The 25,014-nt window shown below is 42.5% G+C and overlaps 5 protein-coding genes across 9 annotated transcripts; 4 read left to right on the forward strand and 1 right to left on the reverse strand.

The window, feature by feature from the left end:
• The first annotated feature begins 279 nt into the window (after positions 1–279).
• On the forward strand, positions 280–3,178 carry kctd6b (potassium channel tetramerization domain containing 6b). Of its 2 annotated transcripts, none has more exons than XM_030119685.1 (3): positions 280–411; positions 1,313–1,414; positions 1,767–3,178. In XM_030119685.1, the coding sequence occupies exons 2-3, from the start codon at positions 1,388–1,390 to the stop codon at positions 2,451–2,453; spliced, it is 714 nt and encodes a 237-aa protein (XP_029975545.1). In that variant the 5' UTR covers positions 280–411; positions 1,313–1,387; the 3' UTR covers positions 2,454–3,178. The 2 variants fall into 2 exon arrangements, with proteins under 2 accessions (XP_029975545.1, XP_029975546.1); XM_030119686.1 differs by lacking the exon at positions 280–411 and adding an exon at positions 419–442.
• A 1,617-nt stretch (positions 3,179–4,795) lies between these two features.
• On the forward strand, positions 4,796–9,226 carry uqcc5 (ubiquinol-cytochrome c reductase complex assembly factor 5). The gene is made up of 2 exons (XM_030119627.1): positions 4,796–5,156; positions 8,640–9,226. The coding sequence occupies exons 1-2, from the start codon at positions 5,003–5,005 to the stop codon at positions 8,729–8,731; spliced, it is 246 nt and encodes an 81-aa protein (XP_029975487.1). The 5' UTR covers positions 4,796–5,002; the 3' UTR covers positions 8,732–9,226.
• On the reverse strand, positions 9,132–11,018 carry ognb (osteoglycin, paralog b). Of its 3 annotated transcripts, XM_030119625.1 has the most exons (6): positions 10,720–11,015; positions 10,534–10,606; positions 10,110–10,274; positions 9,820–10,022; positions 9,626–9,718; positions 9,132–9,487 (listed from the first exon to the last, which is right to left on the reverse strand). In XM_030119625.1, the coding sequence occupies exons 1-6, from the start codon at positions 10,804–10,806 to the stop codon at positions 9,317–9,319; spliced, it is 792 nt and encodes a 263-aa protein (XP_029975485.1). In that variant the 5' UTR covers positions 10,807–11,015; the 3' UTR covers positions 9,132–9,316. The 3 variants fall into 3 exon arrangements, with proteins under 3 accessions (XP_029975485.1, XP_029975484.1, XP_029975486.1); XM_030119624.1 differs by having other exon boundaries at positions 9,820–10,274; positions 10,720–11,018; XM_030119626.1 differs by lacking the exon at positions 9,132–9,487 and having other exon boundaries at positions 9,658–9,718; positions 9,816–10,274; positions 10,720–11,018.
• A 1,654-nt stretch (positions 11,019–12,672) lies between these two features.
• LOC115407651 (14-3-3 protein beta/alpha-1-like) lies at positions 12,673–17,204 on the forward strand. The gene is made up of 6 exons (XM_030118081.1): positions 12,673–12,806; positions 14,337–14,638; positions 14,726–14,849; positions 15,266–15,429; positions 15,527–15,622; positions 15,719–17,204. Exons 2-6 carry the CDS (start codon positions 14,345–14,347, stop codon positions 15,773–15,775), a joined length of 735 nt encoding a protein of 244 aa, XP_029973941.1. The 5' UTR covers positions 12,673–12,806; positions 14,337–14,344; the 3' UTR covers positions 15,776–17,204.
• A 1,519-nt stretch (positions 17,205–18,723) lies between these two features.
• Positions 18,724–24,731, forward strand: LOC115407650 (embryonic polyadenylate-binding protein B-like). 2 transcript variants are annotated; one of them, XM_030118080.1, is made up of 14 exons: positions 18,724–18,924; positions 19,624–19,817; positions 19,904–20,019; positions 20,867–21,006; positions 21,075–21,169; positions 21,409–21,546; positions 21,945–22,040; positions 22,354–22,619; positions 23,623–23,702; positions 23,780–23,893; positions 24,018–24,142; positions 24,253–24,361; positions 24,453–24,581; positions 24,667–24,731. In XM_030118080.1, the coding sequence occupies exons 1-14, from the start codon at positions 18,732–18,734 to the stop codon at positions 24,729–24,731; spliced, it is 1,860 nt and encodes a 619-aa protein (XP_029973940.1). In that variant the 5' UTR covers positions 18,724–18,731. The 2 variants fall into 2 exon arrangements, with proteins under 2 accessions (XP_029973940.1, XP_029973939.1); XM_030118079.1 differs by having other exon boundaries at positions 22,354–22,611; positions 23,615–23,702.
• The last annotated feature ends 283 nt before the right edge of the window (positions 24,732–25,014 follow it).

Raw genomic sequence — 25,014 nt, forward strand, 5'->3', positions numbered from 1 at the left:
GGCCCAGAAGCTTTGAGTCTGAAGCAAGAACGCACAGCCTGCAGCTGTGGGAGCATGCAGCATGCAGCACGAAGCTGCAGCTTTCATGCTGCAGCAAGAGCTTGCAGCTGGTAACCTGCAGCATGCAGCAAGATCCTGAATCCAGCTGCTTGCAGTGTGAACCTCCATCAGGGCCCTGCAGCTTCCAGCCTGCTGCCGGAGCATGCAGCAGGAGCATGCAGCAGGACCTCCTCCCTCCCCCCGCCGTCGCCCCCCCCCCCCCCCCTCCTCCCTCCACCCGCCACCCGCCTCTGTGTGCGCAGTCCTGCTGCAGCCTCTCTGCTGACCCGTCTCCTTCCAGCTGCTCGGCTCACATCTCCACCGCGGACCGCTTCGTTTGGACCGATCACACTGTGAAGCAGCGGAGAGCCGGTAAGCTCGTGTTTGTGTTTGTCCCGGTCAGGTGAGTGAACATCCGGATCACTTTCAGAGGAACAGCGTTAGCATGCTAGCTGCCAGCTAGCAAAGAGCTAAGCTAAGAAGCTATGCGTTCAAGATGTGCTCTTGTGGACGCACATTGCAATAAATTACTTCTTTTTTTAAGAAAGAAATTATTATTAATGCTGGGCTCACAACTTAACACCATCGCTAAACTTTGAGAAAACACTCAAGCAGCTGGAGGTTTCGGCTCGTTGGCAAAGTGTTCTTCTTCGAGGCATCAAATGCAGCTATATGCGAAGTGATGTTGCCCCATAAATGTGATTTATTGTCTGTTTTCTCCCGTTTTTACCACATTCAATAAACCTGCCTAAAATTAATCTCAACTGAGGGTCAAGAAATGTAAACATGTCAGCTGTGGTTTCAGTTTCTGAGAGGAACCGTGTCTTCCCATTCATCTTTTCACCACCTACCGTCTTTTTGAATTGTATTAAACAACATGCGGAGATTTTCTGAAGCGGTTTTTATTTACATGTCGATTTTTTTTTCAGAATAAAATATTTTTGGTGTTATTCACTTTTACAGTGTGTAATTATCACACTTTATAAGAAAACTCAATGGAATATGTCACATTTCTTTGCAGCGTGGAGAATGGAATGGTTTTCAGTGGAAATGCAGAAGTTTTTTTAATGATTGGCTTTTCAGACATTTTAGTCCCAAGCTTCACTTCCCTTTGTAGATTGAAAAATAACCCTAAAATAATGAAATCTCAAAAAGTTTCCTACTGACATCTTTAGGGTGTTAGTTTATTAGAAACAAGTGTCAAACATCACTTGAATAATCCAACAAGGTGCTCGCTGAAAACATGGAGCTTTAATCTGACTGTTTTCCACAGGTGTAATCAAAGTGAGCCACTCCTCAACTGTTCCCTCTCTGCTCTGGTTCTGACCAAGAGGGTATTCTTCTACAAATGGATAATGGAGACTGGGGCCATAGGGTAAGAGCTGGCTATAAATCAGACTACAGGACAACGGATGTTAATGATTTAGTAGAAGGAGTATGTTTAAATCTATTCTACAGACTGTTTAGCTGAACCGGTCAAGCAGTAAATCCAGCCCAGATGATCTTGTTGTGTGTTTCAACACCTACCAGACATAGAACAGCACTGTCCTGAAACGAACCGTATTCCTGCAGCAGATTATATGAAAGAGCTCAATCAAAGGATTCCCCAACCTTTTGGGACACATCTATAAATGTATTCACTTGTTCTTCTGAGTTTTTAAGGTAACATTGAGAACTAACTCTAACCCTCACAGTTTTTTAAAAAAAAATGTTCCTTTCCTCCTCAGATGACTACGCCTGTTACCTTAAATGTGGGAGGCCACTTATACACAACCAGTTTATCCACCCTGCAGCGTTATCCAGACTCCATGCTGGGCGCCATGTTCAGAGGGGATTTCCCCACCACCCGTGACTCCCAGGGGAATTACTTCATCGATCGCGACGGGACGCTTTTCCGATACATCCTGAACTTCCTGCGGACATCTGAGCTGACACTTCCCGTGGACTTCACGGAGACCGACCTCCTGAGGAAGGAGGCCGACTTCTACCAGATCGAACCGCTGATCCAGTGCCTTAACGACCCCAAGCCGCTGTACCCCCCAGACATCTTTGAGCAGGTGGTGGAGCTGTCGAGCACTCGCAAACTGTCAAAGTACTCGAACCCGGTCGCTGTCATCATCACGCAGCTCACCATCACGACGAAGGTGCACGCCCTGCTGGAGGGCATCTCCAACAACTTCACCAAGTGGAACAAGCACATGATGGACACCAGGGACTGCCAGGTGTCCTTCACCTTCGGACCATGTGACTATCACCAGGAGGTGTCCCTCAGGGTTCACCTCATGGACTACATCATGAAACAAGGCTTCACCATCCGAAACACGCGCGTGCACCACATGAGCGAGCGCGCCAACGAGAACACGGTGGAGCACCACTGGACTTTCTGTCGGCCGGCTCACAAAGTAGAAGACTGAGTCACTGTGGGATTTTTTTTTTGTCCTTCACGCCACACACAGTTGTGGAAGTCGCTTCACTTCAGTGACATCTTACTTTATTTTAATTCGCCCCCATGTGGTTCAGTGCACAAAGCTCAAAGTCCAGACAGCAAAAAGCGAGGAAAATGTGAATTCTTGATGTATTCGCACGTCTGAGTGCAGGATTTTATCTGTGCCACAATGCAGCAAAGCAATAAATCAGTTTTAATCCTTGTAAGAAAACTGTATCATCACCGTGAAGATCAGACTTCCTGAAACAATGATCATGAAGTGAGCGTGGTGATCAGAGACGCAGTGCCTAAATAAAGGTAGCTAATCTCAATGTTGAGATGCATTCATGTAAACTTAAACATTTATTGATGAATTGAAAAGTGAAGTCATTCTAAAAGCTGTTTTGGTCACATTTAGGACTTTTCCGAATTCCTTAAAAAAAACAAACAAAAAAAAAACTTCTAATAACTTATGATTCTCTTTCTCCCAGTAGTTTTCTGGTTTACATTAGATTAAAGAAGTAGTGTCCTCTGTCTCTCTTTCCCCCGTATGGTACTCTTTCTTAAGCCCCGGGTAGTTGTTGCATGTGTCTGAGTGTTCTGTGTGTGTAAACTGTATCAGCTGTGTGTGATTTACAGTTCTGTCATGATATCAACAGTGATGTGTTTAGTCATTCCAGTCGAAATAAAACCAATCTGTGAATTTCATTCCATCCATTTCTCTGTGTGGCTGAACTTTTTTTTTATTGGAGTAGTGATATGTAGTTAGAGGATACATCATGTGTCACACATTTAAAGATTTGATTCTTTTGCACAAATTCAAACTTGACAAGAATAATTATTGTAGTTTTGGAGCATTAACCATCACAGTCACTCTGCTGTATTTGTGAGCATTTTCCCTTTTTTGTGTCAGTTCAACCCTGTGGCTTTATTTGATTTGCACTCAGTGACCTATTTTTGTAGATTCATTGAATTTCAATGGAGAAAGCAACATAAAATGTAATGCAAAGGAAAAAAATCACAGTGGAATGGATGGTTAATACAAAGTAATCACCAAATAAGTGGATTTAAAGATCAGAGAAGGAGCTACAGAAAGCAGGTTGAGATGGTCTGGACATGTGAGGAGTGGAAATACTAAAGTGCCACTGTGCCAGGCAGGAGGAGAAGAGAAAGTCCTCAGAGAAGAAGGCTGTGGTGTTGGCTGGTATAAAAGTAGAGGAGATAAATCTCTGAAGGGTGAAGAAAAGGATGAAAAACAATGTCCCGCATATAAAATGTTACAATACTTTCATCAATGTGAAGATATAACGAAAATAGATTACAAGAAAAATGTGGAGAAGCGGAGTAAAATGTGCAAATTTAACATGTGATTGGTTTTAAATCTGTTTGGGGAACAGTCGGGTTTATCAGCATGATAAACATTGTTTTTTTCATGCCCCTGTAATAATAGCCTTCTTTTTTTTTCAGAAATAAAACTGCCTTAATATTAAAAGGTGCTACATCCTTCCGAAGGACTTCTGTTTGAACATTTTTGTCGTTCTCAGAGTTAATGAAATCTCTTGTTCAGCCCATTTTGACTGGGGGGAGAATCTGCCTTATTAATCTGCACACTTGTCACATAAATAAATAACTTGATATGCTCAAATCCAAAAGCCACTCACATTAATACAGCTTTCATTAAGAAAATACGCATACAAATGTTGATCTGGTCAAAATACTCCCTTGAATGATACAAGTAATTGTGTACACCGTGCTTTATCGTTTGATGGCATCGTGATGTTTTCATTGAAGTAGACAGCCAGAAAAAAAACTCCAAAAGCTAAATAGATTTTAAACATAATGTCTGAAAAACTTCATAAAATGCACTTACTGGAATTCATGGATGCAAATCCAGCATTTCCAGAGTGTTTGGCTGACTGCTTTTGTCACTTCTGTATGAATTGTTTCCCTCAACCACACATTCAAGATCTGCGTGTCATTTTCAAAATTTCGTCCAGACAATAAATGCAGAACTACCTCTGTAAACAATTTAAAGAAATGAAACCACACATGAAGCTGGTGTAGTAGTTCACACTAGATCCTCACAGAAAGGATTTCCAAACTATTTTTTCTCAAAACTAGTTGGAAGCAACTCGCTACATTTAACATTTTTATTCTATTATAGTAGTTTTCAAAAGCTTTATGTCTTAAAAGTCATTTTCTTGAATATGATAAATGTTAAACTCTGCCATTGTTAAGTAAACATATTATTATAATATTTTTTAACACTAAAACAGTGAACGACAGTCACAGCACCAGTGCAGCACGTGCGCACGTCATGACCTCTGCGGTGCGTTTGTTTTACATGCCAAAGACACCGCGCGCTCGGTTTACTCCGGACCACAAAACGAGCGCACCCTGTCATGTCGGTTGCTCTCGTAAGAAGAAGTGAAGGACATGTGAACGGTCCGAGTCTGGTTTCCCTGCTCAGCTGAAGAATTTGTGCCGCAGTTTGAGTCGTGTGTGCCGGTCGCGTCGGTGTGTTTTGTGTCGGTCGCCATGTTTTACCGGAGCAGGACCGTCAGAGATGTGCTCAGTCTGTTCCCCGGAAAGCGGCGTTTGGGCTCTTACAGGTTCCTCCCGATCTTCTTCTGCATCGGAGGGGTCATGGAGTGGATCATGATCAACGTGAGGATCGGAAAGGAGACTTTCTGTAAGTGTGAACACATTAGTGTCCTCTTTCAGTCAGATCATAGGTTTTAATGTTCCGTTCTGTTAGCATGTTAGCATGTCGCTGTCTTTGTAGCTCACTTTCCTCGTTAAAGTAGATGTAATAAATACTCACAAACCTGCTTTACAAGCCGCTCACCTTCATTTAAAACCTTTTCGGTAGTTGTCATGTCTTTATTATACTTCTACATATGATTACCGACCTCAAAAAATGTCTCTTTCCTTACTTTGACATAACTGATATCACAGCACTTGATTGTACTGTACTGCTTATTTCAGCAACAAGGTAAATCAAAGTGCTTTTATCATTAAACATGAACCGCTTCAGATGCAGAATAATACCGCGAAAAGATAAAATCATAAATGCTTAATAATAATAAAAAAAAGATCACAAAGAGTTACAATCAGTATTGCAAAGAATGAATGTTGTGTGATGCCATGTACCGATTGCACTGCACAAATAATGGATCTGTTATTTGCGCAAAGATCCGTCGATCGCGCAAGTATTTTATGATTACAAATAAGCATGCAGTGGTTGTGATGGCGTTCCATCGTGTTGTTGATTTTACATAGATGACATGCCTAACTCTGATTTAGCATGTATTATTTAGGAAGAACAATCAGTAGATCTGTCCTCCTTCCAAAAGCGCTGAAAGTCAATGGCAACCACAAAGATCTTCAGCCTTTTTTTTTAATGTAATTTTATGACTGTGTTCCTAATACTTGGTGCGTAACATGTTTGATCCTGTATTTGGGAGCAGAAAGCACCTGACCAGACAGAGGGACACATAGCTCATCGCATCTGAAATGTAAACTGAGCAAAGTCCCTGGATGAAGATGTAATATTGTCTTCTATGCTGTGTTATCCTGTGCGGGGTTGTGGAGTGCTGGAGTCAAACCCAGCTGAGAGAACCATACACACTCATCTTCACACCAACATGAAATTTAGGTCCACCAAATAAACTCATGTGATTTTTTTGGACTGTGGGAGGACACTGGAGGAAATGCACCGCACACAGGGAGAACATGCAAACTATACACAGAAAGGCGCTGCCAGTATTTGAACTCTTGACCCTCGGTACTTTTGCATACAGTTAAAGACATTTGCCAAGATGGTGACAGTCACTAAAAAGTAGCAATAAACATATAAACCCCTGCAAGAAATAATAGTCAAGATTATAAATATTAAAAGGACATACATCACAATCCAAGGAGAGCAAGAAATTCTGCAAATTAGGAGATGAGCTCAGAGCAAAACCACATGAATAAATAGAAAAAGCGTACATTGTGACTTTCAGCTGAATGGATTTTCACTGCAGACTCTGAAGTCAATTATTTTTGTTCTGTCTGTTTTGTTGCCAGTGTTGCAACCTTAAAACTGGACTAATGTGTTTGTGTCTGATATCTGGAAAAACTCTCAGAGGAAACCTTTCTGACTTTTCTGACTCTTTAAGTGCAGCAGTGGAGGCTGTTAAAATTCCATTCACAAAGCTTCTGTTATGTCTTGTATTACAAATTGAATATAAGGTTTCTTTGGACTGTTCTTCCTTCATTGTGAGGTGAAAGTGCACACCGCATTGCCTGCATTTTGATCAGTTGTGATACTTTTAATGCATCAAACATCCAACCTATTAAATATAGAACATATTTCGACAATTGTCACATATTCGTGTGTGTGTGTGTGTGTGTGTGTGTGTGTGTGTGTGTGTGTGTGTGTGTGTGTGTGTGTGTGTGTGTGTGTGTGTTCTTGTATTTCTATCCTTGTCGGGGCCAAATGTCCCCACAAGGATAGCAAAACGTGGAACGACGTGCCTTATGGGGACCTTTTTCCGGTCCTAAGTAGGAGAAACAGTGTTTTCTTGACCATGTTGTTGTTACTGAAAAAAGTAAAAGTGCAAAAACATTTCTTTAGGGTTAGGCTTTATTGTGGTGTGGGTTAGGGTTAGGGTAAGGGTCAGGGTTAGGGGCTAGACATGAATGGGAGTCAATGGACGGTCCCCACAAGGATAGAAATACAAGACTGTGTGTGTGTGTGTGTGTGTGTGTGTGTGTGTGTGTGTGTGTGTGTGTGTGTGTGTGTGTGTGTGTGTGTGTGTGTGTGTGTGTGTGTGTTTAGTATAAGTCTGCAGCGATAACCTGGAGATCAGATCACTGAACAGACTAAAATAAAGGCTCCAGGGTGTTTCTACTCTTACTGAATCCATTTCACATTATTCCAGATGTGCAGTTTCAGGAGAACTGAAAAGGCTCAAAATCCTCTTGTTTTGGAAAAAAATAAAAATCCATCCAGCACATGTTATCCTTTAAATATTCTGAGGCCATTTAGGGACACTAGGGCTCGTTGCTTCCCTGCAGTGGACAGACGCCACTTCCTTCTTTCATTACTCTGCTTGGAAGGAGATTCTTGATGGTTTTACATCTGCTATAGCTACAAAATCTATTAAAAAGATTTGTTGTGCCTGCTTCTGTTTTTTCAGTGTTCTTAGGATTAAATGTCAGGTCGACAGGTGACCATCTCTGGTGTGTTTTTGTTATCCAAATAATTCCATCATGTAATACCAACAAAGAAAGTGATTGGTTCATGATTTTATCTGCTGCAGTTGTATAATCTCCCTCGTACTGCCGATGCCATTTTGAATAATTTATGATGTTAGGAGGAATCGGGAGTTGAGGAAGTAACGGTGTGACATCTGCAGAATCCACTGAATATCTGCACATATACCTGCAACTTTCTCATTACATCCTTCAAACTGGCTCATGACTTTTTTTTTGACCTCTCTGAATCATCTCCAGAGATTTTTTTAAATAAATACTGTAATTCAGAGTTCCAGCGAAAGGAACAAAGCTCTGACTGGAACTGTTTTCCACTCTGAAGCCGCAGAGGTGGAAAAATTTATAAGGATTCGAATTACACCGATAATGGTGAAAGGCCAGGGCTTCTTCTTCCCTTTTAAAAAGGCAAAAGTCCAAATTACTTTTTACTTCTGTACTTTCATAAGGGCTGCTTTTTTCTTTTTTTTTTTTTAAGTAAAGAAATTCACTTGTTTTTTTCACTCAGGTTTTTTTTTTTCCCTCCACAAGTATCTGTACAGGAGTACGGTTTCCATCTCTGGTTAAGTGATTATTAACTCCTAATGCCTTTTTTTTCTTTCCTCACTTCATTATACTTAACATTTTGTTTTTTCTGGACTGTCTGTGAACTGACTGTTAAAATGTGAACTGAGGACTGAACAGTACAAACTGTATTAATAATCCCAACATGCCAGACGAGATGAAACTGAAATGCTCTTTGGACAAAGAAAGTTCCAGAGTTCCAATTCTGTTCATCCTCACTGGACACACGAGTTGTGAAAATAATTGTAGTCTGACTGAAGTGTGCAGCCAGCCGTCCTCCATTTCTTTTTCTGTTTTTTTTTTTACCACTGCAGCTCTAACTCGATCCACATTTCACTCTGTTTTTTTTCAGATGATGTCTACCGAAGGAAGCGGTCAGAGCGGGACTACCAGCAGAAGATTGCAGATGGCTCGATAGCTCTGAACCAGCCCGCAGACAAATGAACGGCGGCTCCTTTTTAAATATGGACTTTGTTGGACTCTCTGCTTCCCCTCATTCGAGTCACTATCGCTGTGTAAAGTGTGTGAGTTATCAAGGAGTCAGGATGAAGCATGCGGGTTTTATTATCTATACAAATCCTCACCTCAAAATACACAAGTCAATATTGCAGTGATAATACAAGTCTGAAAATAATCAGAAAAAGGTCCTGAAAACCATACAAAGTCCCACAATGCTCAGGATGACTTTGCTGTGATTGACTGCTGACAGCACCTGGAGAGACATACCCATCTCAGCTCAAACCTGGCTGAAACGTCGGCGTATTTATAGACACTTCAGAAGATTTTGCACAGATGTGCCAAACACATGCAAGATAGGTGAGAAATGAAAACAGCTGTCTTTTGGTTTGTGAAAGATCTGTTGTATAATTATTCCTTCTATTTAGTTGTGGAAAAAAAAACAAACATTAAAGCTCTTTGACTGGAAGGCAGGTTTAAAGATTTCACGTTCTGCCTTTCTTTTATTTACACGGTCAGCATGTCTTTTATTGCGCTCTCTTTCCCGTCGCGGACAGCTTCTCCTGGCGGGGGTCAGTTGTACCAGCCAATGGGGAGGGACTGCAGGCAGATGAAGCTGTTTGGGTGCTGCGACAGCTGCAGGGGGTTCCCGTCCAGTCTCACCTCGGCCAGGTTGTCTCGGATGTAGTAGCTGGCGTTGCCCTTGCAGAACGTCTCGTCTGTTATCGTGGAGATTTTGTTGTTCTGCAGAAGAGCCGTCCAAGATGGAACATAACATTTGGCTCGTTAGGGAGCTACAACTGGCAGACACAACAAACTCTGTTTTTCCACAGTGCTTTTTCATTAATTCTTGGGAATGGAGTAAATTACGTAATGACTTACATGCAAGTGCACAACGTGGAGAGACTCTGGGAGCTGAGGCACGGCTGTCAGCTTATTGTTGCCAAGGTAAAGGTATGCCAGGCTTGTGAGTTTCTGAAGAAATTACCAGGAAAAAAAAAACTCCTATTGGTGCTTAAAATGCACACACAAGATGTCTGCAGCCTTTGAACACCAGAGCATGAGAAGTAACTCACTTTAAAAGCAGTTGCCTTTACGCCTTGTGTTTGAAGCTTGTTGGAGTTGGCGTTGAAGGACATCAGCTTGTTGGGCAGGATGGGAAGTTTGGCCAGCCGGTTGTCTTCTAGAGTCAGCTCCTCCAGATTAGGGAGCTTTGAAAAAGCCCCATCGTCTATTTCAGCGATGAGATTCCCGGTCAGGTCGATTCTTCTTAATGTAGCTGGGAGATGATAGCAAAAGTTTGCAAAGAGCTTGAAGAGGACCGTCACTGAAGAGAAGGACAGTTTGAGCATGACGATTACTTTACCCATGTCATCGAAGTCTCGGTTTCCTATTTTTCTGATTTTGTTGAAACGTGCGTAGAGGTACGCCGTTTCCTTTGGCAGTGAGGGGACTTTTGTCATGTCGGGGGTCACCTCCTCACAGTAAACGGATCCGCTCAGGCAAACGCACAGCAGGCATGTGGGCATGTCTGCACACAAAAAACAAACACAAAAATCACTGTTTTCAAGAAGCTTTTCCAAAAATTACTATCAGAAAACCTGCAGACTTGTGAATGAGGGGACTGAAATGCACCACATGTTGTTTAAATTGGGAGTTTGCATGAACCTAATTCTTACATAATCTTTAGCTACATTCACAAAAGTGCAAAAAAAAAAGGTGATGGAGCATGTGTTGCATAATCACAAACAAGTGTTGAAAGTTTTTCTGTCTTTAAAAATAAGACTCACCTTCAGCTTTTTGAGCCACCGGATCAGTGTCGGTGTCCTGCTGGAGTCTGTCATCGATTTCCTCTATCACGTCCTGCAAAAAAAAAAGAAAGAAGAAACCCTGCTGAACTTTTCCTCTCGACTCAGTCGAGCTGGCGTATCCTCCACCCTCTCATTGCGTCTTCAAATCCCTAAAAGATGTTTCACCTTGGGCCTTCCTGTCTCCCTGCGTCCGTGTTGTGCCGCAGAACACAGCAGCAAAATAGTGAAAATGAAAATCCTGGTGTGCATCATGGTGCCTCCCTCGCTGGTGTGAGCGGAGCGCTGTCTGCTACTCTGTGATCGGATCTACAAGTGAGCAGGGAAAATTTTCCGTCCAGATTTTACAAAGCTGCCAGTATATTGCTGAGTAAGAAAAGGAAACAATTTTAACTCAATCCGTGCTGTTAGTCTTCCACGCCAACGCTTTCCCCCTCTTTACCAAAGACAGGGAAGGTGCATGTTGGTGGTGGGTGGAAGAAAAAAGGCAAATGACCTCATAAAGCTAATGGGGGGTCGCTTTAAAATTGAACCTTGTCATGCAGAAGCATGTCATTACTGGAGGAACAAGCTGGAACCAATTCCCACTTCAGAATGGGAAAATAATAGTGATTGATGAGACTGCACCAAACTGCAAAAATAAAAACTATTTTCCTTTTTTTTTTTTCCTTTTTCTTTCCACCAAATGCTTGAGCAGCTACATGTGAGACTGTTTTTTTTAAAGAGCAGCTGAAGTATTTTTTTTCTTCTCTGTCTTCACGCACCATCACACTGAAAGTTGTTTTTATCAGTGTCACTAATCACATGTCTGTAAACATTAAAGAGGGGACCTGTGAATTTGTTGCCTCGTTATGTTTCCAGAGCTTAAGCTTTTAAATTTATGCAGGAGGAATGAATCCTATTTTATTATCTTTGGAAAAATTTGGATCTTTGGTCAGTTTTAACAAATTCAGCTCTTTCCATTTGAACTGTTGCACTCAGAAAAATGTAAAACTATGTAGTCTTTTTTAAACTCCACAGAAAGCCAGTGTTTAACCCCATGACCTTTGAGATGTTTAAATTGAATAAATAAAACTTGGTTTTATATGCACGGTGCATATCGTCATATATATATTATCACAATGGTTTTGTAATAATGTTCACAATATTTTGAAATCCTGCACAAACCACTCCTACTTTAATGTCTTTTAATATTTGTAAAGTGATCATGTATATTTGATTGTCCAATAAATGGTCAATAAATTGATACATGACTGAAAGTTGCAGTTTATAGAATAAAAATAGTTTATTAATCTGAGGGGTAATTTTTTTACACTATTGCTCCAAAAAGAATATAATATATAACTACAACATTAAATATAAATAAGACAGAATTAAAACAAAAATCAATATGTAAACAATATGTACAGGCTTAACCATGAATAATATTTGTATGGAAAGAAAGGAATTGACATAAAAACAGTTTTTACAGAGGAGTCACAGAGCCTGATGTCCACAGGAGGGGAGGATCTCCTGTTACTCTGTACTCTGTGGTCTGCTGCTGAAGGAGCGCCTGCTGTTGACCATCATGAAGGGGGAGAGAGACATCGATCAGTATGGACCTCAGTTTGGACCGGATCCTCCTCTCAGAGCCCATCTCCACATCTGAAATGCACACCTGCCCTTCAGCACACATCTGACCTTCACCTCTGACCTTCACATCTGACCTTGCTTTGCAAGGCACACAGCTGAAGCTGCTATAAAGCGTATATAAGGCAGAGCAATTACAGCTTCAAATGCGATTATAACAACCATGACTCTGCTAATTATATGTCCATCTCATCTCGTTATGTAATGTGTGTTAAAGGGAGAACACAGCTTTACTGATGGAGCAAGGTGCAGGTTCTAATAAAGGTTTGGACAGTGTGCTATCTGCATGAGGGACACACGAGCACATCACGGGAGCGAGTAATGCCGTTAATCAGCCGTGTTTGATTCACTGGTCCAAATGAGACAATGTGGCATGTAAGCACCTTGATCCTAAACAATGATCTGAGGCGTTCAATCGACATTAGATGATAATAATGCGGAGCGGTAGCCTCGGCTAATGAAAGCGTGAGTGGCATTACGTAAGGCAGATGTGCGGGGAGCAGAGGAAACCAGTGCCCGGGGAGCGGAAGTGGTACTGCCCTGAACGATACGAGAGACGGAGGACGGAGGCTCGATCGTCCACTCACAGGAGAAAAAAAAAAGCAGGATTAAAAGTCACCGATATTGTAAGTGTCGTAGCCTCGCGTGCACGAATATCGCTCGATGATCTCTGGTTTTCATTCGCAGCTCGGCGCGAGTGGGGCTGTTTTCGCCGCGTCCGGTTGAATCCCGTTAGGAAGCCATCATGACGGGTTTCAAAGGCTACGTTAGCATTAGCGGCTAACCGACGGTCGGATTCCATGACACTTTGTTCTGAGAGGCTCGGTAGGCTGGGCGGGCCGTGCAGCCGCTGCACAAAATCAATCGAATACCCAACTGAAACGCTCCAGCCATACAGTTGGGTTAATACCGATTAAAAAACACCAAGTATTAATTCCCAACATCGTAGCCGTGTCGGTTTGTATGAGTTTAATAGGAGGTGGCTGTCGCTATTGCTGGCCTAGCCGTTACCGTTATATAGCGGCAGTGTAAATTAGACGACGGCAGCTAGCTCGCGGATGGAAGCCCTACTCGACAAATAAATCTCCGAAAACCCCTTTAATCGAAGCACACCAGAAAAAATGAAAGTAAAGGAAAACAACCACCGCGTATGTGTAGTGATTAATAGGGATATTTCAACATCGATTAGCAAAAATGTATCCGCTTGCTAGCGTCGCTAGCAACATTAGGGGAGGGTATTAAAGCCTGACCCGGGAAGGCTCCGAGCGGGGGAGACACCGAAAAACGAGCCAGGAAGGCGACCGTGCAGGCCACATGCCGCCCTGGGGGGGCTGCTAACACTCCCAGCGACCGGGATTCGGTCTTATTAGGGGGAAATGAGGCTGTGTCCATAAGGGCGAGTCGAGGGATGGACAGCGCTCGGAGCTAGCCTGCAGCTAGCCTTAGCTGTGGTGTGTGTGGTTGACCCAGTTGTCCAGGGGCCCAGTTCAAAGCTTCTCCTCACTTCCCATCCAGTCCACTGGCTTCACTCTACAAAGCAATCTCAAACGACATCTTCTGGATTCATCTTCCAAGTGAAGAGGATGCAGTGATTTAAATTTAACAGTTTATATTCTACCCGTGCCGCTATTGGAAAAACCTTTATTTTCCCAAGCTCCTATCAAACTCCTGTTAAACCAGCAGGAATTGATCAACTGAACATTCATTAATTATTCTCAAATCATTTCATAGAGGATATTAATGTGCACATTCAGGTCTAAAGATACAGTTTTATTTGCAAATTGCAACATTTTATTGTTCTCCAATACTCATTTTTTTACAGTTTGTCAACATTAATAAAGCAGTAGCTCTTGAGTTATTGTCTAGGGTTGAAACTAATTCTCAAAAACATAATAAAGATGACTGTTGTTTACTAAATGCTTAGGTTTGACACAGTAAGTTGCAACTAACCAAGTTAGGCATTTCCTGCTGAGGACAGCTGTTGTCTGATGTTGGAGATGCTGTTAAGATGCTTTAAAAAAAGCAATACATTCAAAGTAATACTAGAATTGACCCTCACAACTGGTACTTTTCTGTGCGATTCCTGTGAGCCCTTGTTTAATGACAAACTCCACTAACAAATAATTGTTTTTGTGTGATTTCCTCTGTGTCCACAGCCTAGAAAATGGATAAGAACGACCTGGTACAGAAGGCCAAGCTTGCTGAGCAGGCTGAACGCTACGACGACATGGCCGCGGCCATGAAGTCCGTGACGGAGCAGGGGTCGGAGCTGTCGAACGAGGAGCGCAACCTCCTCTCCGTCGCCTACAAGAATGTGGTAGGAGCACGCCGCTCATCCTGGCGTGTCATCTCCAGCATTGAGCAGAAGACCGAGGGCAATGACAAAAAGCAGCAGATGGCACGTGAATATCGGGAGAAGATAGAAAGTGAGCTGCAGGAAATCTGCCAGGATGTGCTCGTAAGAGTTTTTAATAAAACTTAACAGGTATTCCAAGCTTTGACAGTGTTGACATTACATTGAAATCCTACTGCTCCATTATTTCAGGGGCTACTGGACAACTTTCTCATTGCCAATGCATCTGCTGCTGAGAGCAAGGTGTTCTATCTGAAAATGAAGGGCGACTATTATAGATACCTGTCTGAGGTTGCATCTGGGGAGAATAAGAAGGGTAAGTAAGAATAGAGTTCATGTTTGTGCTGTCACTGCATTTACAACACTTCTTTAAACTGTCAAGTTTGCCAAAAGGAAACGATTTACATTCAAACTATACTTTCTTTTTCTTTCATCACTTGTTTTCAAGCCACTTTTTCATACATGTGGTTTATGAAGACAAGCAGTGGTATTCAGACTTCATTAAAACAAATATGGCTGAAAATAGATAGATAATGGACTTTTTTGCCAGGTCACAGAAACATGACTCTGAATCCGTCTTTCACCTGATAAGAGCTGCAATTCTCCTTTTTATGGTGATCTCACATTATGTATTTGTGGGGATTTTGTTTTTGCTGCCCCCCAGTGGCTGAAAATGAACTATGTTTTTAAAGTAATGTAAACCCAGATCTCCCCCTCCCCCTTTGTGTACAGAGACGGTGGATAACTCCCAGCAGGCGTATCAGCAAGCTTTTGACATTAGCAAGGGGGAGATGCAGCCAACGCACCCCATCAGGCTCGGCCTTGCCCTGAACTTCTCAGTCTTCTATTATGAAATCCTCAACAACCCGGACAAGGCCTGCAGCCTGGCTAAGACGGTACGTACTCCGGCTCCGACATATTTTCGTTTATTTAGAAATGGAATCTTCCTTCATATAGAGGACGGTGATTCTCATCAAACCGTGTGTGTTTTAGGCATTTGATGAAGCCATTGCTGAACTTGACACTTTGAACGAGGATTCCTACAAAGACAGCACCCTGATCATGCAACTACTAAGGGACAACCTGACTGTGAGTGCAAAGCCGCACACTGTCCCCTCGCTGACTGATCGTCACGTCCCACTCACCACATCCGCTAACGCCGCTTCTTCTCCCTCTGTTTTCCAGCTGTGGACATCAGAAAACCAGGCAGATGAGGGAGAACCCGGAGACGGGGAAAACTAATGGAATTGCACTGTTAATCCACCTACACTCTTATCTTAAACACAGACAGCTTATATACATCCCCCTCCACTCCATCAGCCCCTCCCTCTTCTGTATGACAAGCAGCCTGAATTGCTCCTGACCAACTAGTTTACCCCTCTCAGTTCACTGTGAGGCGACAGGGTCATTTTCAGTTGTTAGCAGATTCAGTCACTTTGTGGAAACATGTTGTATTGATTAGTGAGTCCATGTTGCTGTTGTTTTTTTGTCGGCTTTGTTTTTAGGTCTGTATGTAGTGAGCGAGCGTGTGTGAATGGATGCGAGAGATGGTGCGTATGGTCTCGGGGAGGGGAGGGGGGTGTTGTGAATTCTAATCGTCCTTCCAAATTCCTTTGTCCCAGCTAGTTTGTTGTGCATTTTTAATCCCCATCTTTTTGTTACTTTTCTTTTTTTTTTTTCTTCTTTTTTTTTGTGATTCCTCATGATATTTACAGGTTCTATTGTATGGTAATTAAACTGGCAGTTGATTTCCACCAAACACTGTGATGGTAGGCGTTCCATTTGCTTCACAACCCCCCCCCTAAAAAAAAAAAAAAAATACAGTTTTATGTTTGAATTTCCAGACATGTACAATCCTGTATTCAACTAACTGCAATTCTGCTGTGGGCTCATACAGAAAGGAGGCAGGCTGTATTGTGACACTGACATCTTGGTGTAATTCTCCTCGATCATGTTCACAAATTCAGTTTTAAAGTTGCAAGGGACCCCTTCAATTGTCATGTTAGATTTGTTCAGACATAAGACATTCCACATTATTAGGCTTTTGGAAAGGCAGTGCTCCTTTTTGTTTATTTTGAACTAAGTATGGATTGTCATTGGTAGTTTTACTCACTGTTCAGGTGCTGCTTGATCTCAGTACAATGAAAATTGTATGTGCGTAAATGTGGTTCCATGTATTTTGCAAGATTGACTATCATCTGTATGTAAAACCTAAAGTAACCTTTTATTGATGTTAATTGAAAATGTCTTACCACACTGTATCAACCCTGCTTGCAAAATATTCCTCTTAAAGCGGTTGTTTTCTCCAACAAAACAGTTTTTGTGCCTGGCTTTCTCTCACAGCCTCCTAGTTTCGTTTGTGGTGGCAGCATTTGCGCGCCTTTTTTTTTTTTTTTTTTAAGTTCTGTTAAGAGGTTTGAGTTAGACCACGCAGAAGTCCAGGTTTTCATCCAGGTGCATCACTCTGCTGTGAATGATCACCTCTTGCCTCTGTAGGTGCAATTCGGAGAAGCCCATTTCATCACTTTGGAAAGAAGCTCAGTGTCACAATACCATGCTATCACCACTACATTCCACATTATTGTAGTTGAAGACACCATTCCACATTATAGCTGACGGTCTGTTTACTCTGACGATGCTCCAATGAATTGAAATAATCTTCTGTTGAAAAAAAAAAATCCATGTCAGTTTATTATTATGCTTGATGAAAATGCAGTTAGTGAATGTGGAACGAAGCCTGTCTGTATATCAGGTATCTACTTGCTTTGTTTTTACTGACAAGTCTTATGGCTAAAATTTGCTTCTGTAACAGTCTATTACCCAGTGCACACACGTGGTTGTGAAAATTTAGAATAGCTATAAAAAGCAGTGACGAAATGGAGATAAACAATGGTTGGTGTAATTCTAGCTTTGTGTTTATGTATCTTAAAACCATTCTAGTTTCACTCTACATGTAAGAAATAGGAAAAGTGTCAAAGACCATTCAGTGAAATAAAGTTTCGTTTAAGATAACAGGAAAATTACGTCTTCATTTCTGTTCAGAATTTTAGATAGAAACTGAATTTAAAAACGTTTGTCATAAAGTCACGTACATGTGGGGGCAGTTTGATTAAGATAGAAGTTACCAGCAGCATCTTTTATCCGGGTTTTTCTGGGACTACTTCTCGCCGCGGAGGTGCCGCCGCCTCTGTATTAATGAGCGCCGCGCGGAGGAGCTGCAGGTGTTCCGCGGCTCTAATTAAGAGAAAACGTTAGGAGGATATACGAAACGTGTTCAGGACCAGGAGTAGTGAGACCTGCATCTTTTCCAGGTAAGAACTGCACTCAAACCAGGAATATACTTTAAATTCAGAGCAGTCACCAGCTGGATTTTAAAATTACTTCCAACTCTGCTGCCATTTATCACAAACTGTGCCCTCCTCATTAGCTGGTTTACTATATAACGTCAAAATGTAACCGCGTTAAGCTACATTTCTCCTACGAGATCATGTAAACTTGCTCACTTTAACCGCAACAGTTCATTTTAATACTACCTGCAGGTCAATTTACTTTTAAAATTTAACAGTCAAGACTTCTCAAATGTAGTGCTTGAAATTCCCAAAGTCTTATGTTTGCGTTTCATGCTATGAGTTTTGAAACAAGCTATTTATTTCGACGAACATTCGAGACCTGATGCTGTATGATTGCTACTGTCTTATTTAGAATCAGTCAAGTCTAATTCCGCTTCATCTCCCGGTGCTGGAGTGGTTTGCACTCATGTGAATATCTCGAGTTTGAGTCTGGGTGTTTTAGCTTTTCTTTTGAAGTTTGCATGTTTTTCGTATGCGAAGGATGGGTTTCCATCAGACATTTATAGTACTAAAAACATAGTTTTTGGAGGTGACTGATCACACATAAACCATCTGTAGATATGTGTGTCTGTGATGGCCTTGACTTATAGTCAACTGTGATCCATTCATCCTCATCATAGCTTTCTGTTGAATAAAACTCTCCTGAAAATACAATAATTAATGCATATTTCTGAGCAAGTGACTGAAACCTGTCAAATTTATTTATTTTGAACCTAATTGATTGACATATAATAAACAACTAATGAAAGTTTTTTTTCTTTGATTAATTGTGGCCTCAGAATAGATCAAATCCAACAGCAAAACAACGAGATTGATGATTGTTTTCCTTGAAGTAGCCGAGATCCGAGATGAACAGCAGTGGACCAACGTATCCCCTCGCCTCCCTCTACGTCGGGGACCTGCACCCTGATGTCACGGAGGCCATACTTTACCAGAAGTTCTCTCCTGCTGGACCCATCATGTCCATCCGAGTGTGTCGCGATATCATCACCCGCAGATCTCTGGGATACGCCTACATCAACTTCCAGCAGCCGGCTGATGGTACAGTATCCACTTAAGTTAGGATTCAACAAGTCTCTCCTCACAGCAGGGATAATGAGGATCTTTACCAATGTAGCACCACTTTAAAAAGTATCTCACCCATGAGATGCAATAATCTCAATGGTACAATGTCAAAGTACAAGTTGAAGCAGGCTATAAAAGTGTGTCTTCTGTAGTGATTTCCAGCCAGTCAAGGATTGTGAAAGCTTTATTTTCTCAAGAATGAAAGTAGAAAAGGTCCCAAAACTGAACCAGGTAAGACTGACTCTTTCTAAAAGAGAAAGGGAATATCAACCCAGCGTTTGGTTATACCTATCAAATACTGTGCCTGTGATCTGTCAGCGGATTAAAAAATATTATTTATGACCAACTACAGCTTTGAGCTGAGTTGAAATCATTTTTTCCTCTCTCTCTTAACTTTTAATTGAAAAATGAGGTTGAGGAATCGGTCTAAAATTATTTAAATGACATGGGTAAGGTTTGGACATCATGGAACATACTCTGTCAGAGAACTGTTATAGTAAAATAAAGATGTTCAATGAATCAGAAAATCTTTTTTTTTTTTTTAATTTGTAGGTTGATGCTTATTATTAGGTAATATTAACTAGTTTGCCTTGATTCCGTATATTGTAGTGTAAATTCTTCCATGTACTTTTCTGCGAAGAGTTTTAGTTTCCACTCCAAAAAATGTCATTTCAGCTGAGTGTGCCCTGGATACCATGAACTACGACCTTATCAAGGGTCGACCGATCCGGATAATGTGGTCTCAGCGTGACCCGGGACTCAGGAAGTCTGGCGTGGGAAACATTTTTATCAAGAACATGGACGAGTCCATTGACAACAAGGCACTGTATGATACCTTCTCAGCCTTTGGCAATATTTTGTCCTGCAAGGTTAGTTCACTGTTTATTAAAGTCTTGACTGCTGGGAACCCGGCACATGGTTTGTAATCCGCCCCGTTTCTCTCTGCTGTTTGTAGGTTGTCTGTGATGACAAAGGATCCAAAGGCTACGGCTTTGTTCACTTTGAAACTCACGAGGCTGCGAATCGGGCCATTGAAACCATGAATGGGATGCTGTTGAATGACAGGAAAGTGTGAGTAACTGAATCCTTTAATATGACCAGGTATAGAGTTCAAAATGAGAAATTTGTGTCCGTAAGAAGAAAGTTGAGGTATCCAGTTGGGCAGAGCAGACTGCCTTTCATTGCATTTAATGTTGAAGTTATTCGTAAAGGTTGATTGTGCTACTGAAGACAGATATTTGAAAATAATGTTTTCTCGTGTGTTTTTTTTTTGGGTGTGTTTGTTTGTTGTTGTTTTATTTTGCTCAGTCAAGAGACTGATAAAAAGTTGGGAAAAGACATTGACAAGTCAAAGGCCAGTGTCCTCTGGGAGGACTGTGACTTCTCCTTGTGTAGGTCAGTGTGTCCATAAGCTCTGTCAGTCTGCACATTTCATATTTAGGGTAAGTTTGATTTGTAGGTTGTTATGTTTATTGTTCAACAAAGGGAGAAAAGTTCAAGATGAACTCATTTTTAAAGTCTGTATTCAGAGATTTGGTTCTTATTGCTTGATGCATATTCAAGAATGGTTGTGGAGAGAAAGAAAACTGGCCATGTGGTCCTGAAGCCTGGAGTCAGTGTGCTGTAGTCATGGGTATCCATTCTGTAGCAGATCTTCCATAAATACCTGGAACAGGAACATTCATAATTTTGAAATGCAGGAATCAGTTTTTTGAGTTGAATAAAAACACAAATACCCATGAGAGGGCAGACTAAGACTGTTTTACACAAACATGAGGTGTTGAATCTGCTTCAAACAATATTTATTAATTTGAAGACTTTTGTCCGGATTTCCAAATCATGAATTTTCACGAACTTCCTTTTGTGTGTGCTTTAATTTGGCATTTGTCTGGTGAACGGGCTCGGGTCATGTTGGCAGTTTTGTCGGCCACTTCAAGTCTCGTAAGGAGAGGGAGGTGGAGTTTGGCTCCAAGGCCATGAAGTTCACCAACATCTACATCAAAAACTTTGGTGAGGATTTCACGGATGACAAACTCAAAGAGCTCTTCTCAGGATATGGTAAGTGTGTTTCTCACATCAATGATCTTATTACCACGACAGTTTTCTGATTATTATGTTTGTTTCAGGGAAGACGCTCAGTGTGCGCGTGATGAAGGACGAGATGGGTTGTTCACGAGGATTCGGCTTCGTCAACTATGCCCACCATGAAGATGCTCAGAGGGTTTGTTTGCTTGACTCCACTCAGATTATATCTTGGTACCGTTTATTTGCGGTTAAAGTTTGTACGTTTAATTTAGCAGCCCGGGTAATCAATTGGATTATGGATTTTATGGGGATACTTTAGATGAAGGAATTTACCTAATACACTCAAAGTCTTGGTCAAAACAGCTGAGATGAACCTGAATGCAGGATCTTTGAGTTTTCCCCTTGGGGGCAACATATTGACGCTTGTTCTCCCAGGCAGTGGATGAAATGAACGGCAAAGAGATCAACGGGAAAGTCCTCTATGTGGGCCGTGCTCAGAAGCGTCTGGAGCGCCAGGGAGAGCTGAAGCGCCAGTTCGACCAGATCAAGCAAGAGCGGATCCAGCGCTACCAGGTGCTTTGGGATGTTCTTAGCTTCCAGCCAGTGTTAACTGTTTGGAACTTTCAGGCTCAGTAGTGTTCACAGTGGAGAGGCTACATGAGATGGTGAATCTGCTCTGTAGCTGCTGTGCTGCAGCTTCGTTGGATTTGGCTCCTTTGAGATCGTGTTGAGCTGTATGTGGCCCATCGACTGAGATAATTTGGACACCCCAGATTTAAAATTATACCCAATGATGGAGTCTCGTGAACATCTCAAAATGTGAAGCTGGTCAACTTTGATATTTTTTTCTACTCCCTGCAGTTGTTTTATGCACTGTTCATCTCTACTCTCTTTACTTTAGATGTAGTTTAGATGAAGCTTACATCAGTCAAAGCCGTGTTTGTAAAGTATGAGCTCTCCAATGTTTACAGGGAGTGAATCTGTATGTGAAGAACTTGGATGATACCATAGATGATGACCGACTCCGGAAGGAGTTTTCCCCTTATGGCACCATCACTAGTGCCAAGGTAATGTGAGACTTTTCATTTAGTTCCGCGTTTGCAAATGTCAGCATTCTTCTTCATACACTTGACTGAAGTTGGCCTCTCAGGTGTTTGAGCCCATCCAGCTAACACTATGAAAAGAGCAGGAGACAGTGTGTCGATGGCTGACACACACACCACCTACACACACTCTAATGAAGCTGATGAGCACAGGAGAAAATCCAACAGAGCTGAATTCACACAGAAGATGAGGGGAGCTCTAACACTCTATACATCGATTCAGTGTGACGATGTTTTCTGTTAGTGTTGTGGTCTCGAGCTCTCGCGGTTCCTGCAGGTGATGACGGACAGCACCCAGAGCAAAGGTTTTGGCTTCGTCTGCTTCTCCTCGCCTGAAGAAGCCACAAAAGCCGTGACTGAGATGAATGGGAGGATCGTTGCCACCAAGCCGCTGTACGTGGCGCTGGCTCAGCGGAGGGAGGAGCGCAAAGCTATTCTCACCAACAAGTACATGCAGAGAATGGCCTCCCTGAGAACCATGGCGAGTCCCGTCATCGACTCCTACCAGTCTGGTTACTACATGACGGTTCCACAGGTCTGTATGTTCTTCAGTGCATATGGATAATGAAACTCACTGTAATGAAATGTGTCTGCCATAGAAGGAAAAAAACAAAAATGTTGACAAAAATTTGATACCATGGCGACATGAAGGTCGCGTCTGCATGCACCCGCAGCCTCCCCGGTCAGGTATCTCTGATCAAACCAGGTTCTGAATGGTTTACCACACACTGTGTGTTGTGTGTTTGGCTTCGTGAACTAAAAGGTCTTTGATTGTGGCAATAGTTTATGGATTCACAGGTGAAATGTTGGACCATGATCAGTCTGCTTCTAGACCAGTTAAAATCTAGATGAACTCAAGAAGGTGCCTTGTGGGCACTTTCCTTTCACTAAAGGTAGTTTTTAAACATTTGCTTTGTTTCTTTGAAGCAGAATACATTTGTGACACCTTCCTTTAGTTATTACCTGAATAAGAAGCCTTATGTTACACCATCTGCACAGCAATTTTTATTTTGGAGGGGCAGTCTAAACTCATTACAATTCAGGACCCTCATGCAGCTGGTAGGCCACACGATTGAAAGTGAAGTGAAAGCATGACGACGTTTGAAGAGGATCGACTCTTAAAGTTTTTGTACAAGAAAACATGAACTTTTTTTTAATTTGCCATTGAGAGAACTGAAGATAAACTCTATTAACAACCTCAAAATCCTTCAAGTAAACAAGATTCCTGCAGTATTTGACATTCATGAATGAAGGTTAAGGCGCTGTTGAATGAAATGAGTGGATCGCTGTCACGGCCTCTGTTCACGTCTGGCAACTGAATTAGTAACGCCACAGTTTCTGAATCACGGTTAACATTTTTTGCTATTCGCTCACTCTGCTGGCCAAAATTCGAACCTCTTGAGGCACATTTTCATTTTCACATCGAATTGCGATAACTTTGTCTGCTTGATGTTCCATGTGTACGCCTGGTGGAGTTTGCATTAAGAACCTCCTGGTAGTTCACTGTCATGCGGTTTCCTCTCCTCGTCCTCCTGCAGCCGACCAGTCGGCCCTACTATAACCACAGTGCGATGAGCAGCATGAGACCAGTGCCCCGCTGGTCAGGACAGCCGCAGAGACCTCAGGGTGAGACTCGCTGCTGCCACACATGAAGACGTAAGGGCACACATGTCCACTCTGTAAACGCTGTGGTCTGTTTCCAGGCCCTTACTCCGCCCATTACCCTGGTGGTTCCCTCATCCGGCGTGGATCTATCGCCACAGTGCGGCAGGCTTCGACCCAGGTGCCGCGCGTCGTTGCCGCCACTCAGAAGACAAGTATGAGCACAGTCGCATGTGACGTCCTCATCGAGCTCGTCACCAGCTCATCACTCGGCATGTTGGAGCAAGGAGACCTTCCTCTCCCCGTCGAACGTGTGAGACCTGTGGTGTCGTCTTGTAGATAACATCGGGACTCAGACCGGAGGACGACGTGCGGAGGTGCCCAGAAGCGGCCAGTACAAGTACGCCTCTGCACCAAGGACCCCTCAGCAGGTGGTGGCTTTACCGGCTCCTCTTTCACGTCAGGTACCCTTCTGGAAGAGGAACATTGAAGGGGTGATGGCCCAGACACCAGGCTAAACACACGTGTGTGTGTGTGTGTGTAGTTTGTGTGAACATCTTCTGGGTGCTTCCAGATGGTTCCTGCCCCTTTGATGGAGCCACCGGCGCGTGCTGGAGGTCCAGAAGCGCTCACCGCCTCAGTGCTGGCTGCAGCTCCACTGATAGATCAGAAACAGATTCTCGGTGTGTGGATCTTTATTTTTTTTCTCTCACTCTCATTGTTGAGCATGTGTTATTGTTGCTGTCACTCGTCGTCCTCTCTCGTGCCACTCAGGTGAACGGCTCTACCCGCTGATCCACGCCATCCACCCCATCCTGGCAGGAAAAATCACCGGCATGCTGCTGGAGATTGACAACTCTGAGCTGCTGCACATGCTGGAGTCTCCGGAGTCTCTGCACCAGAAGGAACGAAGCCGTTTCTGTCTGCTGCACGATGCCATTAACAACCAGACTCGACGGTATTCTAAATGAATTCCTCTCTTTCGTTCAGGTGGACGAGGCGATCGCTGTCCTGCAGGCTCATCAGGCCAAGGAAGGTTCCTCAAAGAAGTAAAGAGCCCCTTCAGGTCTGCAGCAATGTGTCGTCTTCTGCTACAGCACAGTGGAACCTTGCAGCTCCGTTAGGGTTCAGCGTGACCTTCACAAGTTACTTTTGGTGTCGGTATTAATTGGAAGAAATGTAGGAAGAGAACCCATCTGGAATGATCTCTGCCAATCAGAAGCAAGATTTTAAAGTGTGCAACAGCAAAAAAAAAAGCATTTCTTTTTGTCTGGGAAAAATATGAAAACTTATTTGAGGATATTAAAGGTCTCATCCATCTTTAATTACACTATAC

Source organism: Salarias fasciatus, chromosome 20 (assembly GCF_902148845.1).
Source record: "Salarias fasciatus chromosome 20, fSalaFa1.1, whole genome shotgun sequence".
NCBI classification, from domain to species: domain Eukaryota; kingdom Metazoa; phylum Chordata; class Actinopteri; order Blenniiformes; family Blenniidae; genus Salarias; species Salarias fasciatus.